This window comes from Mustela erminea, chromosome 12, assembly GCF_009829155.1.
Source record: "Mustela erminea isolate mMusErm1 chromosome 12, mMusErm1.Pri, whole genome shotgun sequence".
Lineage (NCBI taxonomy): Eukaryota > Metazoa > Chordata > Mammalia > Carnivora > Mustelidae > Mustela > Mustela erminea.
The window spans coordinates 9940723-9958733 of record NC_045625.1 but is presented as its reverse complement, the minus strand read 5'-3'; the positions used below and the strand labels follow the sequence as shown (position 1 = coordinate 9958733).

At 41.7% G+C, this 18011-nt stretch overlaps 1 protein-coding gene across 3 annotated transcripts in view; it reads right to left on the bottom strand.

Moving 5' to 3' along the window:
* Positions 1–17356, bottom strand: part of GOLGA1 (golgin A1) — a 47157-nt gene extending 29801 nt beyond the window's left edge. For 2 of the 3 annotated variants that reach the window (XM_032306445.1, XM_032306447.1), the window contains exons 1-10: positions 17203–17356; positions 16346–16395; positions 15194–15496; positions 10106–10196; positions 8083–8157; positions 7064–7161; positions 5681–5713; positions 2926–3054; positions 2440–2609; positions 1878–1989 (exon numbers count right to left, since the gene is read on the bottom strand). In XM_032306445.1, coding sequence (XP_032162336.1) covers positions 1878–1989; positions 2440–2609; positions 2926–3054; positions 5681–5713; positions 7064–7161; positions 8083–8157; positions 10106–10196; positions 15194–15328 — 843 coding nt within the window. In that variant the 5' untranslated portion in view covers positions 15329–15496; positions 16346–16395; positions 17203–17356. The other variant, XM_032306446.1, reaches the window with a different exon arrangement.
* Between the last annotated feature and the right edge of the window lie 655 nt (positions 17357–18011).

Below are 18011 nucleotides of genomic sequence, written 5' to 3'. Positions count from 1 at the left end.
TGGTTGAGGAAAGAACAAATCACAGCTGCATGACCCATATGCACGATTTTTAGGAATACAATGTTGGGCACCAAAATCAAGTTTTAAGAATACCTACAGCATAATTTATGTAATTTTTAACAAGCATGAGAGACAATAGAAGATACATACAGTTTAGGGATAAAATAATAGTAAAATTATAAAGCAAAAACTAAAAAGGGAACAGAACAGTTTCTAGATTGTTTACAAAAGAAAAAGCAATGGGATGGAACAGTGAATGGCACATGGGCAAGCTCAGAGGGAAGCATATTATTCTTTTTAACCTGTGCGTTAGCTACATAGGAGCTCACTGCCTTGTTACACTTGCTACCTGAAATAAATGTTCCATCTATTCAATAACCGTAAGGACAAAAAAACTGACTCAAAACTCACGATCTTCGTGAAAAAACTGTCTTTCCTCTGGCACTTGTAGCCCAGTGACTGACACCATCAGCTGCTCATTTGATCAATCATCACCGAAACTTCCTTTTCTCTTGTTCTTCTCCTACATCCATTACATTAGCCAGTGGGTCAGTCTCCTCACGACTTCATCCGTCTGTCTACTCCCCCATTATCTTCATCGCCACTCCTGTCAAAGCCACCATCTCATGCCTGGAAACCCATTCAGTGGTTGCCTCCCCAACCAATCCATTCTTCTCTCACTCAGTGTGTCCTCTCCTCCAGTTCCCTGAATGGGCTCTTCCTACTGCCTCAAGGTTTCTGGGCTTATGGTTCAAACTGCTCACTGTTCTTTCTTCAAATTCTCTCCCACTGCCCCTCCCCAGCTCAAATGTTACTTCCTCAAGGGAAGTATTGTCCGACTCCAAGGCTCAATCTGATCTGATGCTGTTAAAGGATCCCACATCACCCTGTAGTTTTCCTTCACGGCACACATCATGGTTTGCAAGGGGTGTACAGACTTCTCCTCACACAAATCTTCCTCTACTCTAATGATGCTCTAAGTCTCTGCTGCACTTGGGACTAGCAGTTCTCAAGGGATGAGGGTAGGGTTGGTCATACCACCCCCCAGGGGGTGTTTTTTCATATGATGGAAGGGCGTGACTGCCAATGCCTGAAGGTGCTACCGGCACTAAGAACACAGAGGCCAGGAAAGCTGAGTGTCCTGCAATGCGCGGGACAATCATACGGTACAACTGTTCTATTCAAAATGACAGGAAGAAACATACCACTGAGGAACACTAGTCTACAGTCAATAACAATATTTTTTATTCTTCATAGTCTCAAGACAGCACAGACCTGTAATAGGAAGGAAGTAAATGTATGTTGGCCAAATGAACAAATGAATTATAAGGATTACCTTTTTTTTTTTTTGAAGATTTTATTTATTTACTTGCCAGACAGAGACACAGGGAGAGAGGGAACATACGGATGGGGAGAGGAAGAGGGAGAAGGCGTCCCGCCAAGCAGGGAGCCCATCTCGGGGCTTGATGTCAGGACCTTGGGATCATGACCTGAGCTGAAGGCAGACGCTTAATGACTGAGCCACTCGGGCACCCCAAGGATTATCATTTGGAACAAACTGGATTAGGCCACATCAACCGCGAATGCTACATTTTCTTATGCTCAGGGCCCACACCATGTAGTACTTAAAGACAAATGTGAGCAGATCAAATGGCGCGCTTTGAGACTTCCTACCAGGACAACACTGACCTCTTCTGTTCAGCTGTGTGGCCACCCATGAGAAGGCAGCCTGGCTAGACTGGGAACTAGGGTCACTTAGGCTGCAGGAGAAAGAGAAGTTTCAGCAGCCACCCTGAGACAGAAATTTCTGACGGATTTAGTTTCTACCCCATTCATGAATCCTGGCAACCTGGATCCACTCCTAGTACTCCACTCACCTTCTGCAAATCCGTGGAAAGCTGCTGAATGAATGCTTGGAGCTCTTGTTCCTTTTGCTCCAGGGCTGAGATTTTATTTTCCACACCTGTGTTTGAAGCTGTCACATGATCTCTTCATTGAAAGAAAGCAGACAATAAATACATTTGGAAATCTCATCTAAGAGACATTCTTCTACAGGAAAAATACAGATGGTTCTTTATATGTCAGGGCTGCAAATGCTAGTCATTGGAAGATTATCAATGGAGAAGACCCCGTGGCTCTTTCTGAAGTAGAAGCCCAGAGAAAAAATCCCACCCAGGTTTAAGCAAAAAATTGCTGTCTCCTTTTGGTTACTCAATAGCTTAGAAACAAAAACATATCTGGATCACTTGGCAGGCTTGGAAGCTGAACTTAAGCAGGTGAGGGGAAGAAGGGTCTCAAGCCCTGGGCAGGTAAGGACAGTCTAGAAGCCTTTGCCAGAACTGAGATCAGAAAGTGTTGCGAAGAGCAGTGGGGAGAGGCAGGCAAGCTGTAGCCAGAGCTAACACCGCTTCCCACGGGCCCCACAGACCAAGCAAGAACCTCTGCTCTTCCAGCGCTGAGCAGTGTCTCTGCAATTCTTCTAGCTTCTGGCTCAAGTCTGATGACATTTGACTGGAGGTCATCAACTCCTCCCGGGTGTGACTAAGTTCTCTGGTTCTAGCTTCCAACTCTTGCTCCATTTTCCCCAGACTTTCTTCTTTTTTTAAAAGCTGATAAAAAGATACAAAGTTTCACTGGGCCACTACTAAGAAATACTGAGACTTATTTTTAAAAACATGGACCAACAAGTCAAACTTTCCTAACAATTTTGTGGGCTTATAAGGGGCCCAGTAGTAAGAAAGAAAAAGAAAAGGAAGCACATTTCAAACAGAACTTCCCCACTTTGCTAAATTGAAAAATAAACACATTTGATTAATATCAAAGACTACTAGGGTATGTTCATCAGCAAGTAGAGAGTGATAACTAGTAAAATCAGAGCAATTCATCATCTATACAGCACGTAGCTATGAAAATAAAAATGCGTACCATGTGCTTTACTTTACTTAGTTCCTGTTGCTGGAACCCCTCTAATTCATCCATTTCATCCCTCCTTTGGAAAAGATTCAAACTCTGGTTCTTCATTTCCTGTAACTGAGCTGTCAGAAACCTTTTCTCCTATTTGGAGGAAGAAGACATCATCTCAGGCAACGAAGACACCATAAATCCTTATTATGTATGCAGAATGCTTTTTAATAAAATCTACAGAAAGTTTTTATTTTTATTCAGCAGAATTGTTATTTCTTTTAAAGATTTTATTTTTAAGTAATCTCCCCGCAACATGGGGCTCAAACTCACGACCCTGAGATCACAGACTGCTAGCTCCACTGACTGAGCCGGCCAGGTGCCCCCAGCAGATTACTTAATAAAGAAAAATCTTTCGGGCGCCCGGGTGGCTCAGTGGGTTAAAGCCTCTGCCTTCAGCTCAGGTCACAATTCCAGGGTCCTGGGATCGAGCTCTCTGCTCAGCAGGGAGCCTGCTTCCCTTCCTCTCTCTCTGCCTGCCTCTCTGCCTACTTGTCATCTCTGTCTGTCAAATAAATAAAGTCTTTAAAAAAAAAAAAGAAAAATCTTTCAAAAACTCTCTTGTCAGCAGACAACAGTAGATGACAGGAAGCTTTATGGTGAGATGACCAATACAGCATTACCTAACTCTCTTCAAGTTAAAAATAAATGTGTTTTAAATGATCCAGCTGTGAATAAGGGGAGTAAGAGCAACAACTGTTTGACACTTAAAAGTTCTTAAGTTTGATTAGAAATCGCAGATCCTCATTTTCCCGGTCTGTTCTCAGTAGCATACTGAACTGGATGAGCAACGTGAGTAAGCGCAGTAAGACTGCGCACCCGGAAAAAATGAGATGCGTTTAAGCAATGTCAGTCTGCAATTTCAGTTAGGAAGTCAACAGAAATTAGACATGACTGGTGTCAGCAGGTTACAATTTACTAAATGACAGCTTCCCAAGATAGACTCTTTTCAGGACAAACCCTGCTGCTACAGTTTCTAATTCCTGATTGAAAAGAAATCTAAACAGTCTAAAAATAACAGTTCCAAAAATGACAGTGGCTTCAAAGACCTACATAGATGTCTCACTGCTCTTCTGGGTCTAAAATATTTCCCAGTCCCTTTTTGGGCAGGGAAGAGGGGGTGGGGATCGCCTTAGTGCGCTGTCGGTGGTTTTACTTAGTTCAGTCCTGCATGTTTCCTTAACAATTTTAAAAGACAAAAAACAGTTCAATGAGAATTTCAACTACTATAATCTTACAAGTTTCTTTTAAGAAAAGAAAACTTTAACCTAACCAATACCTCCATATTTAAGAAGACCATCATTAACACCATGTTCAGATTTTTTTTTAAGCACAAGTTTCTTTGGGAGATAGATTTTTTTCTGTAATTCTTTCCTTACAAAAATACGTTCAAGTATTCTTTGATAAACTGGTAACTAGATTTCTAGAACACACAAAGAGAACTGATTTAACTTGGAGTTTTATTCCAAGAATACAACAACAATAAAACTCATCTGCTTAATAAAATGAACAGTATAAATACACGTGTGTGTGTGTGTGTATGTGGTGTGTGTATATATATATAGAAATGAGGTTTTTTAATTCATTTTAAAAAAAGATTTTATTTATTTATTCATGAGAGGCAGAGGGAGAAGCAGGCTCCCTGGGGGGCCCAGTGTGGGACTCAATCACAGGACCCTGAGATACTGACCTGAGCCGGAGGCAGACACTTAACTGACTGAGGAACCCAGGTGGCCGAACAGTAAATTTTTTATTTTGCAACTGAATTCATCAATCTAAGAAATAATTTTTTACCCCAAAGGGTAATTTAGGAGTATTTGATGAAAACAAAAAATGAATTAGGTAGCAGCATATAATTTGGGCTGAGGGAGTGGACTTTTAAATTAAAATGTTTTTCTAACTATAGGCCTGAAATTTCATCTTCCTGTTCATGTCTGGGAGCCAGGAATACATTACATTAACACCTACACAGTGTTACACAAGCTATGGTGCTAGAGTAATCAATTTTCCTCGTCCGTGTTTAGCCAAGAAATGCTCTTATCTGCTCAATGCTGAGCCTTGAAAAATGCCCTCCTTCCCCACTGCCTCCTCAAAAAGTATTCCTAACATTACCACAGTGCCAATTAGGGCCCCAGCAGGAAACAGATGGCAGTCTCAAATTGGGTATTTTGAGAAGAGTTTAATAAAGGGACTTTTGAAAGCTGTGGGTGAGTAAGAAAGCACAAAGCTAATGTGCTCGTAACAGTTGGGCAGGAAGGGACAAAGGGAATGTAGAGGTTACAAGAGACCCAGGAATATCCAACTAAAGCTGTGACCTTTGGCCATGGGATACAAATAACCTGAAGGGATCCCACATGGAGAAGGCTGGAGGAATAAATCCCGGCCACCCACAATTCCTTTGGAGTTCCCCACTGGCAGAACCCAGTTGGAAACCAGAGGGCAATGGAGTCTGGCTGCCGCAGTTTCCGTCAGCCTCTAGGGACACGGAGAAAGGTAAGATAAGGGAGGAGAGGACAGTGGGAGGGGCAAACCAAAGACATCCAGCATGCCCCTCAAGCAAGGGCAGCCATGAGCTTTTCAAGTCAGTGTCAACTCAACCAGCACCCCAAGTCTAAGAGGTGGTAGAGTGATCTGTACACTGGGTACCGGAAAAGCCATTTTCCAAGCCCTGAGGAGAGGCCAACATTCATACTGAGATAAAAATAAAAGATGAACTAACCTTTTCAAGCTGATCCATTTTTTCTGACCATTCCTAAAATAAAACAACAAAAAGGTATAGTTTCCAGGGAAGAGTATCAGTAACATAAGGTTTTCAGAAAACAAAACAACCTAACTCCCCTGCAAAGCAAGCAAGCAACCAATCAAAACAGCAAATAAAAAACCCCATAAAGTTGGCTTAGTATTAAGAGAACCAAGAGTCCTAAAAGGAGAAGAAAATGAATTTTATAGAAACTTCTAGAACACACATATAAACCTGCAGATTTTTACGAAGCAGAGCACCCAACAAAGTTGTAGTGTGGTGTTCTGATGCAGCTTTTCACTTTATTCCTGAGTGTTTTTCCATGAATACTATTATTATCTCTTGGGAGTGGGTAGCTGGGGCAGCTGAGTTGGTAACTATAATTGATATTTAGAAACTAATTTAATGAAGGTAAAAGGGACCACCCTCGCCAGCCCCTGATAATTATTTTCCTTCTTATCTTGATTTTACCAATATGCTTTATGCCATCTGGTATATGATGCCCCTTATTCACAAATCACAGGAGGAAAAATAACCATCGGTACAAAAAGCCATATTCCAAGTGCCTACAATCAAAATTCACCAATTTTAGATGATATCATCATTTATGTACATTTACACCATAGTTATCTAATAGGTATTGGTGAATAATGTCTTTTTCTGGCTAGCAAATGTCCTAATACTCCCTTTAAAATACTCACTTTAAAACCAACCAACTCACCAACTATAGATGAATTATATATATTCTTAAGTGAAACATAATAAATTGATCCTGTCTTAATAAATCAAGATTACCAGTATAATATCTTGATGTTTTTCTTAAATTTAAAATGCCATCGAAAGAAATATTTACTTCATAATTACTGTAATAGGTGGTAATAGTACTATTTTCCTTTCTTACTGTTATTCATTCAGCATCTATCAATGGATGGTTCTAGTGAGATTACAGGAGTTCTTTTGTCTAACTCACTGGGGTTAAAGACACTAGGAAACAGACCGTAAGAACTATGTACATCATAGAAGCTGGGCTTGAGAGCATTCTCTACTCTAAGAGGCAAATGTTTGGGGTTCAGGGGTCTAGGCCTTAACACAGGTTTTTAGAGGACAGAGACCATTTCCCTTCTTTTGGGATATGCCACCAGATAGAACACATCATTTCCCTTCTCCCTGTTACAAAGTTACACAGAATGACAGAATGATATTCTCTATTCTGGATGCATCTCACGATTACAAATGTAAATTACAGAGCATTCCTTTTCTCCTAGGCTGCAGATATTTTCTACCAGGTTTACGTCATGATTTTTGAAATCACGTCACTAAGTGAAATCTTTCCACCAGTCTTGGGCGTCACATATAAAATACCTGGTCCTTTCTGGCTAATGCCAAAGCCAGTCCTTCTGCCATTTTGGCTCTGTTGGCTTGGAATGTCTCATTCTGCTCTTGAAATTTCCGCATGGAAGCTGTTAACAAAGAGGCTCTATTTGAGATATGGCAATATTTCAGAAACGGCATGACAAACAGCCCATGTGATTATTTTACAACTGTAACCTAACAAAAAAGATCAAGGCCAAGTAAGTGGATAATGAGACTGGGAAAAACCTGATCCGTCTCAACATTATCCCAGAATCTTTTGGGCTTAGCATTAGAGCATAGTTGTTTTTTTGCTTTCTCTTGTTCTATTTTGGTAATAAGCAAGTATATACATTTAGGAAGATGCCAAAAGGTAACTTTTTCAACAGTACAATGATAGTAGGTAGGTTGCTAGAAGAGGCTAACGCTGTTGCTAAGTGATGGTTACTAGCATACTTTATCAGAATTAAAAATAAAATTCAAAACTATGCAAAACAAAAAACCTTTCTTTCACTTCGTTTTCCTTTAAAATTTTTTAAGTATATGTCAACAGAAAACTTCTTTAGCATCTTTCTTGGATTGAATCCAAAGGAGAATATATGAATTAGGACAGACCAAATAAAATGTATGTTCTATTGCTGGAGAAGTGATGACAGCCAAAAATTTCCCCCCATTCTGAATACAGCAGCATGAAGCTACGGCTAGAACAAGGCTCCTAATCTAGGCTTAAGGGCCAGGCACATGATTTTACTAACATCGAAGGGCAGCCAATAAACCGGAAAACCGGATGAAGACAAGCTAGTACACATAATGACCTTCTCCTAAGAAGCATGCCCGTAACACAACATCAACAGGAATTGTATGCTTATAAATATCAGACACATGTTTTACCACTCTGATTAAGAAGTACACTTAAAAAGATTTGAACTATGATGAAGGACAAACTTAGCCAATACACTACGGTTTCATTAAAAAAAATCAAAAACTAAACCCTGAAAAGATTGAAAAAAAGCAGGAAAAAAAATACGTACAATCCTGGTGTTTTTCTAATGCAATTTCAAGCTTCTCTTTTATCTTCTGCAAGTTTCGGACCTGTTCAGCATAGTCTTGGGTGAGGAGGGTGACGCACATACCAGGAATGGACAAACATCAGGAAAGGAAGTTAATTAAACAAAAAAATGAGTGAAAGTGATGATGATTTTCTCAACCCGAAAACCATTGCTGTTAAGGAAAGCTAGGCAGACAGCCTCCCATTAACAATGAACAACACAAGCAAACAGGTATAGTACAAACCATCCACGGTGTAAATGGTGAATACAAACAGGCAGGTCTGTTTAGCCTGGATAGAGAGCAAGAAGTGGGCCTGGTCTGATCATCAGAAACGCCCTGCTCGTTAATTTCAAACCTCCGTTTTCACTTCCCCTTCCAGTATTAGCGACAGGACAGGGCAAAAGGAACTCACTGAACAGCTCACAGTTCATACAGCTGTGTTAACAGTGGTTGGGACAATAGCAAACACCTTACCACAGGATGGTCTTTACCTTCAAAGTACTTTATTTTCTAGAAAAGTCAGCTTCCTTTCTATATGGGAACTGAGCTTCCTATGCCAAATTAAAGGTGAAAGTCAGAATTAATTATCTGGGTGGCCAAAGATAGTATGGTGCAGTGGAAAAGTAGGCAGGCTTGGGCCAAATCCCAGCTGTCAGTCTGTAGCTGAGAGACCATAAGCAAATTATTGATCCCAAATATTAGTTTCATTACTTAGCAAATGATGGTATTAATTACAATGGCCTCAAACGCACTTAGTAAAACTGCTTTCTGTGTCCTAAGTAGATAACAAATTAGGTGTTTTTCTATGCCAGAAGCAGCGGACACGCTTCAGTAAGAGGTTCAGGAAGAGGTACCTGCTGCTGCTGTTTTTCATATGAAACCTGGAGGAAGATACCTAGGACACAACTGGGCTTTCTAAGTGTCCTTTCTCTGCCCTATCCCTTCCCTAATTTTAGTCAAGCCCAAATAATTCTTCTGTTTCTATGTCAGGGAAGGCATGTAGCTTTCTCCCCAACATTAAACAAAAGTAAAGTTATTTCACCTCTGTTCCTGATGTTAGTTACAAGTAGGTATAATTGGATTGTAACAACTGAATTTAAAGAAGACTATAGTTAAGAGTACGGACTCTAGCAAGCAAATGTGGGTTTGGATCAGAGCTCCACCACTTACTGCTTCGGTGACCTTAGCCTCACTAAGCCTAGTAAGGCTACAGTGAGGATAAAAGGAGATAGCGCACCAACCGGGATCTGGGAGCTAGACTACGGACCTTTGATAACCTCACAAACACAAGTATTTGTATACAATTTGGAGAGTTTTGTAGTCTACTGCTTTCACTCCAGTAAAATGTGCATAAGGCCAAGGGACAAAAAGAAACACAGAAGCCATTGACCACTTCACAGGATGAAACTTTCAAAATGTATCCGCTGGCAGAAACCAAAATAAGAAACTCACAACTCTATCACGAACATGCCCTGCTCAGGCAAGGATATAATGGAAGTTGTGTGAATTGTAAACTGCACACAAAAGACATAATGAGAGTTACAGCTTCTATACAGGTGTTGAGTATCACTGGAAAGTGGTCTAAAGACCCAGGACACTTACACAAGTGATATGCAGCTGTAGCAAGTGGCAACGTAGCCACTCTGGTGCTGAAGAATCCATCTGTTGGCCATTCCCTGTAAGTACTATCCCCTACCCTGACAGCTATGCTAACAGGTGGAAGATCGTCAAATGTAATCTACGTATACTTTTAATACATTTTATATCCATGGCTAGAAACCTCAGGAGCAGAAAAACCCAACTTATTCTTTTTGAGTTTACAGTCTTCAGTACACTAACAAAAGGAGGGAACCAAAAGGGCACAAATTGCTCCATTTTGACTTAGAAATACGTCAATATATAGCACTATCACCATAAGGTGACACTATATCATTATTTGACATAGACAGAGGGTCAGCCAAGGAGAGTGTTCTTTGCTTGCTTTTTATGAAGTCTTAGACATACCAGAAAGTCTGGCTTCAAGTTTCCGGATCTGTTCATTCCTTCTCAAGAGCTGGGATGAAAGATCTTCTCTGGAGCTGCTTCCATCGGAAGCCTGTGGAAATACAGACAAGAGGCCACATTCATACATGGGTTTTCAGCAATGTGAGACGACTCCAATACTGGACGGGAAAGCAACAACTCTTGTTTCAGCTTTCAGTATACTTTAAATGTGATCACTGAAGAGCTTCTTAACATACCTAGGTCCTAGCTTCTCTACCTGTGAAATAGGAGCAACACTATCCCCTTCTACAACGTGGAAAAGGTAGGAGATGCTAAACGGACTGTGTGTGTGTGTGTATACACACAGTATTAGAATAAATAATGGCAAACAAATCCATTATGGTCATATCACACCAAGTACATGATACAAAGAATATATTTTCAGTAATAAGAAAATCAGCCTCAGTGGCTCAGTCCGTTAAGCTGCTGCCTTCAGCTCAGGTTGTCATCCCAGGGCCTGGGGATCGAGTCCCACATCGGGCTCCTTGCTTGGCGGGGAGCCTCCTCCTTCCTCTACCTCTGCCTGCCGCTCCCTTGCTTGTGCTCTAACAAGTAAATAAATAAAATCTTAAAAAAAGAAAAAAGAAAATCATTTTATTTTTCCAAAGGTAAAGTCCTGGCAGAAAAGGTAAGAAGGTTCTTTAACGAGGGGTCAAAGGCTGGTGAAGAACTGATCACTGACATTGATAAAGTTTCCGTCTAAATGCATCAAAGACTTTACTAGATAATACGGATTCATCTTAAGTTTTCCTTAAAAAAATGAGATCTCTCAAAAAAAAAACATGGATTCAATAATCAACATGTTAATTAAACATCAATTTTCCTCAACAATCTACTTTATTTTTAAAAAAATTTTTAAAGATTTTCTTTGAGAGAGGTAGTGAGTGAGTGAGTGAGTGAGCACGAGCAGAGGGAGTGGCAGAGGGAGAGGGAGAAGCGGACTCCCTGCTGAGCAGGAAGCCTTGGGCTTGGCCTTGGGCTCAATCCCAAGACCTTGAGATCATCATCTGAGCTGAAGGCAGATGCTTAACTGAGCCACCCAGATGTCCCCACAACAATCTATTTTAAAATGTCTGGATACTACTATTACTTTGGGCACTGCTTACTATTGCTAACAAGTAACTTATTTATCTTTTTTTTGGATTATAAAATTTTTAAAAATACAGAAGAGTAGGGAGAATGGTTTAATTAACGTTCTCCATCTACTTTAATAATTGCTGATGTTTTCCCCTATTTGCTTTATTATTTTACTGAAGTACTATAAATAACAGATATAACATTTTGCCTTAAATACTTTGATAAACACTTCCCAAATATAAGGTCATTTTCCTTTATAACCACAATACCATTATCACACCTAAAAAATTTTTATCCAATATCTAGTCTTTAGTCATGTTTCCCCATCTAATACCCAAAGTATCTTTAAAGGTGGTTGAAAATTCACTTTATTTTTTATTTTTTTAAAGATTTTATTTACTTGTCAGAGACACAGCAAGAGGGGGAACACAAGCAGGGGGAGTGGGAGAGAGACAGGCAGGCTTCCCACTGAGCAGACAGCCCAACGTGGGGCTTGATCCTTGATCCCAGGACCCGGGGATAATGTCCCCAGCCAAAGGCAGATGCTTAATGACTGAGTCATCCAGGTCCCCCCAAAATTCACTTTAAATATTCACTTATGTATCTAGACACTTGTCCTGTCCAATATTTATTTAGACTTGGTTTAGTTTATACATAAGAGGCAGTCTCTGGAGGTGGAGGACCTGGGTTAAAGTTCCATCCTCACCACTTAGAAAATAAGAACTTGGGCCCATTAGTCACCTTCTCTGTGCACTGATTTCATCATAAGTAAACTATGACAACAAACATGATCAATCTCACACAGCTGTGATGAGGATTAAATAAATCAACACTTGTCAACTCACTAAAACACAGAATAGCACATAGTTTCAATACTTATCTATATTAGAAGTTATGATTATTACTGTTAGTAAGACCTCTGCTTCTCAGCTGTGCTAAGCACTGGGAACAGTGGTGAAACAGAGTCCCCAACCTAAAACAGCAGGAGAAGCAGCTACTATTATGAAATGCCTGTTAAAGAGCCAGGCACTATGCAAAATGTTTTATTTATTAGGCAGAAGAGGTAACATTGCAGGCCTGCAATCACGATTCTTAGCAAGGTCTGTCTGTAAGGCCAGCCCCGGGGCTTAACTATGGGAACTTAGACTTTAAAGGGTTCCCACTATTACTGATAAGAAAGGTTCACGGTATCTAATCTGTTTGTGTACAAAAATATGGTTTATGCTGAACACCTGTTTTCCTTCCAGGGGTCTGGAATTTTGGTAAATGCTTGGCAGACGGTGCCTATGTGAAGAGCCCCAATAAAATCCCTGGGCACTGAGTCTCCAAGGAGCTTCCCTGGAAGACAACATTTTACATGTGCTGTCACAATTTTTTCTGGGGGAATTAAGCATGTCCTATGTAACTCCAGGGGGAGAGGACTTTTAGAAGCTTGCACCTGGTTTTCTCCAGGCTTTGCCTCATGCATCTTTTCCTCTTGCTGATTATGCTTTGTATTCTTTCACTGTAATAAGTGACAGCAGTAAGTAAAACCATGCTGAGTCCTCTTAAATAATCGAACCTCAGGATGAACATTGGGGACCTGAGACCCATGCTTTAATAAGACAAGTATAGTTCCTATTTTACAGATGTGGGAACTCAGGCATAGGAAAGGAACTTGCCCCAAGTCATACAGTAACAATGAAGCTAGGAATCGAATCTAGGTCTGACTCCTTAACCTGACCTGAGTTCCCAACTACTACTCTCTACTGCCTCTCATAAGCCTCCCAGTTTAGTGAGACAGACAAGCAAACCACCAACAACGCAGTGTAAACAGGTGCTGTTACAGAGGTCAGGAGGAGATAAGGGACCAAACTTGGCCAGGAGGGGTAAGGAGTAGAGGGGATGACAAGGGCAGGTCAGGTCAAGGGGGCTTCCTGAAAGTAACATATAAGTGGGGTCTTGAAGGAAGCTCAAAGTCTGTTAGAAGAACTCAGGAGCAAAAGGAAGAGATGAGAGATTTCAGAGACAGGAGACAAGTGCAAAAAGCTGTGGGCATGAAGGAATATAACACAGAAATGCAATAGGTTCAGCGTGGATGGAGCACAGGGTCTAGCAAAGTAGAGTGAGATGAGGTTGGACAGGGAAGCTGTGCCAAGGCCATGAGAGTTTACCACTGTACTATGTATGAATTTGAACTTCATCTTGAAGGTGATAGGGAAACCACTGAGGAGTTTCAGGCATTAAAGAGACATGAATACATCTGCTTTGGGAGTTATTAGAGGCAAGGAGCCCAGAGAGACTACAACAGTTGTCCAAAAACAAAAGACAGCTTGAAATAAAATGGAAGTAAATGAACTCCTGGCAATGGAGTAAAGAGAGCAAGTCTGAGACATTTAGAAGATGGAAAACCAAAATACTTGTTGACTGGACACCAAAAAAATGGAGGGAAGAATCTAAAATGCTTCTGAAATTTCTTGCTGGTGACTTGGGAGAATGGAGATACCCATTTGAAGATGGAGTTAAATAATTCAGTGTTGTTCATTTTAGAATTTGAGACACTAGAGGAAGAGCATTTGGTTGGAGAAATATATGCAGTGGGATATACAGGTTTGGAGATAGGGCGTGAAGATCAGAATGTAGAGACGGTAAGTTCAAGTAGATTACTTCAGCAGCCTCAATGGAAAATACTTTGAATTCAGGCCAGTTTCTATATCTGGAATACTTTCAAGATGACAGACTTCATTTAGCATGTCATCATGAAGGCAAAGTAGGTATTTCTGCCACAGAACTCAGCATTGAAACTATATCCTTCAGCCTGGGGATCAAATGTGCATTACATTTCCCGTTAAATATAGCAGCCAATGATATCACGTAATCTTATTGTTCCATCCCAATAACCTAAGAGCTTCTGCCATGTAATTTGACCCAGGACAGGTAGCAGAAGAAAGGAGGAAGAAGACTCATCTGACCCTGGAAACAACTCAATTGTCTATCATCAGGAAAAGACAGAGATAAATTGTGGCCTTGTCAAATGCTGGAATCTTACACAGCAGTAAAAGTAAATGAATCACAGCTTCATGGAACACAGATGCATTCTAAAAACATGGTGAATTAAAAAAAAAAAAGTTCAAGAATACTATGGAATACCATTTTTATAAAGTTCACAAATAAGCAACACTAAACAACAAATTGTTTATAAATATATACATATCTGGGAGGCTATTTTAAAAATCAAGAGAATGATAAACACAAAATTTAGGATGGGGTTATCTGGAGGGCAGGGAGGAAGAAAGTGAACTGGGAAGGAGCATACAAGTGCCTTCAACAGTATCCACAATGTTTTAGTTCTTTGGATAGGTGACCCATTAACAAGCATTCATTTTATTTTTATGCTTTATACTTAACAGTTACATTACAAACATTCTTTTACATACACCAAATATTGTAATTTTTTTAAAAAAGATAACTGACTTTGAGATAACTGTCATATGCCAAAGACACACTTTTAATCCTAAGGCATGAGATCTACCTAACACAACAGCATCTTCATTGTTCTTAAATCTTTCCAAACACAAAGGTCCTTTACAAATAAGGGACATACTGCAGGGGTGTCTTCTTCTCATCAACTTTCCTAGTAAAACAGAGTACTCTAATTCCACACCATAACTCACAGACCATGTTAGGCAACAATGACTTAAAGTATATTTGTCTGCAGAGATAATAAGCCAAGGCTTTTTGGAGAAACGAAATATAAAAGAAAATGCATAAAGTATAAAAAGAGTGTAACAGGACAATGTAGAGAATATGAAAAGGGACTCTGAAATAACAGGAAAAAACAGAAATGCACCTTACAGTAGGAAGAATCAGATATAAACCCCATCTAATCTTTCAATTTTAAACGAAAATACTTATGGGAAAGTCTCTTTGAAATACTATTTTAAAAACATATCAAGAGTGTACCAAATATTAAAAATTAGAAAAAATACTTACAAAGTCATCTCCCGAGTCAGCTCCCATAGAGGCAACCGATTCCTTGCTCACTGACCGTGGTATCCTAGTAGCGCCCCCTGGCCTCTGAGCCACAGCGGTCTCTTCTGCAATTTTCTTCTTCAGTTTTGCAAACATTTTTGCTGTGTGGTTATCCTGCACGGGTGACCAGCTCGTGAACCACCCCAGTATTCTAGTCCTTTGGCCAGCAAGCAGGACTTCAGAGACTGGTGCCTAGAAAGTTCCAGACATCCAAGAAAACTGCATTCCCACTTCAGTGTGGGCCAAGGGCTTACAGAACAGTATCTATAAATCAGACGAAAGAGAGCTAAGTTAAACACAGGAGAGATTTCAGAACTGAGTTGCTTTTTAAGCTTCAGGTTTCAAAATTAAGTTTCATAATTTTATGTGGACATTTAACAGGACACACTGCTAAACATTTAAAAAGCACTCAGGTGTTTCACGTGCATAAACAGATAAGGAAATCCAGGCTTGAGGAGATGAGGTAATCTGCCAAAGAGTGTGTGCTTAAGTGGCAGGGCTGGTATTTGAACCCAGGACTCTGACTCACAAGTCCTTACTCTTTCTTTATTATGCCACGTTGGCTGTGGCATATAACACATATAGTAAAACTGCCCAGGGTACATGTTAATGTCACATAATAGTTGGAAATCCTCCCCCCAATATTAACTACAGTTTACTTTTTTTTTTTTTTAAGATGAAGACAAAATATGTACTCAATATGGGGATAAAGGTATAACATTCCAATGTTCGAGGATGGTTTGCCATCAGCTCTTGACTAGAAAAAGCTGACAACCTAGAAAAAACAGGCAAGCCAGACATCTATCCTCTATAAGCATCAGATACCCTTAAACATTTCCTAGAAATTCTGTATGGTTCTCTTTAAGAGTGATTAAAATGACCTGAACTCAGTTTCATCTTCAGAATGTTTTACATGATAATCAACATGAGATTCAACCTTCTTTTTCTCCCAGTGTTGTATGAAACACCAATATTCTGGTTCCAACCTTAACTTTCCATGTTCTGTGGAGGACACCTAGGTTCTGCTCTGAGATCTACGAAAGACTTCTTACCACTTCAGATTATCCATGTAAATCTGTACAATTCTCCAATGTCTGTAAACCACCTACTCACCTGGCTTATCTACCAGATTTAAAACAGCTTGGAGCTCAAAGCATTCTGTCCTGCATGAAAACAAAGATAAAATGCACTGGGTATTTCCTTTCAAGTGTAAGGCCAAAATGTTTGGGGGAAATGGAAGAGGATAAAGGGAGAATTAACCAGAAGACAGAGGAAAGAATCTATCACTGCCACAGTCCTCAGGGGGACACCTTCTCCTTTGCGTTTGTGATCTACCTGGAGCTTCACTAACAGGCACAAAGAACAGAATCTCTCATTGGTGCCTAAATTTACTTCACCTTGGGAGACTCGAGCAAAAACAACTTGAATGAGATTCCGGTTTCCTAGGGCCAGTATTTATTTCTCAGTTCATTCTGACAGTCACACATTGTTTGTTTACCTGGCGAGATCCGGGCAGTCTAGTCACAGAGCCTTGACTCGCACTAAGAACGTCGCCGAGAAAAAGAATGGCTAAACTGGGTAAAAAACAACAGCCTAACGCCCAGGGATAGGCAGGTACCTGCCACGCCAGTCTGGATCCCACTCAACTCAGGCTCCTTCTAGAACTGCCCGCGTTTGGTCAAGGAAGAGAGAGGGACTCAACGTCTCTCCCATCTGACAGCAAGGAAACTGAGACCCAGAAAGGAGGAATGACTTGTCCAAGATCGCTGGTGGCGGGGGGGATCCTGACACCCTAGGCTCCAGACTCCCCGGCCGGGCAGCCCCTCTGCCCCCACCCCCGCCCTTTCAGCATCCCGGTACCGCCCCCCCGCCTTGGGTCTTGGGCAACCCCGTCCGGGCCGCTCTGGGGCAGACCGAGGCCACCGGGAGAAAGAGGGGCCTCCTGGCATCTCCGGCCCCCGCCCGCGCACCTGCCGCTCTCTGGGCAGCGGGCAGAGCCCCGCCTCCGGGACCTCTCGTGAACACCGGCCCGCGTCACCAGCCCCCACGACCGGCCGGCGAGCAGAGCAGCGACCCGGAACCGCACCTCCACCAGCGCGCCGGAAGTGGCTGCGCGCGGGGCGGGCCTGCCACGCGCATGCGCCCGCGCGCGGTCTCAGCGGCCGACGGCGACATCATCCCGGCTGCGGTTGGGCCGGAACCGCTGGAGGGCGCGGGCGCGAGCCTGGGTGCTCCCTAAGGCCGGCCCGCCACGTCACCCAGCGGCCCGACCCGTGGATGATGACAGGGTGGCCATAAGCCTTTATTGTTCTTTTTTTTTTCTTTTTAAGGGGGCGGTGCGGAGCGGGGAAGTGGGAGGAGCCTTGTGGCCGAAGGGAAAAGCACCCAGTTGGTGCCGCGGGGCCAGCGCGTGTTGTGGGGCTTTGAATCCTAAGGCCACTGCTGCGCGGAACTGAGAGGGAGTTTCCGTTCCGCTCCCCGCATCCCAGTCCCACTGCGCCCTGCCCAACCGCCTGGCCACGGCATAGCAGGTGATCACTGCGAGTCCGTGCCTCCCTCCTCACACAGAAGCCTGTGGCTTTGGAAAGTACAACTAGGTCTTCGCGCTTTGTGACTAGTTTTTTTAAACTCTTGTGCCTATGACCAACTGCAGGTTATACGTTTTATATCTCAACACAGGACACACATAATGTACCATTGAAAGCAAAGTTTCCGGAATCATACTCTTATATCATACACTCCGATATACTGCATTTCAAAATAAAAAGCTGATAGCAGC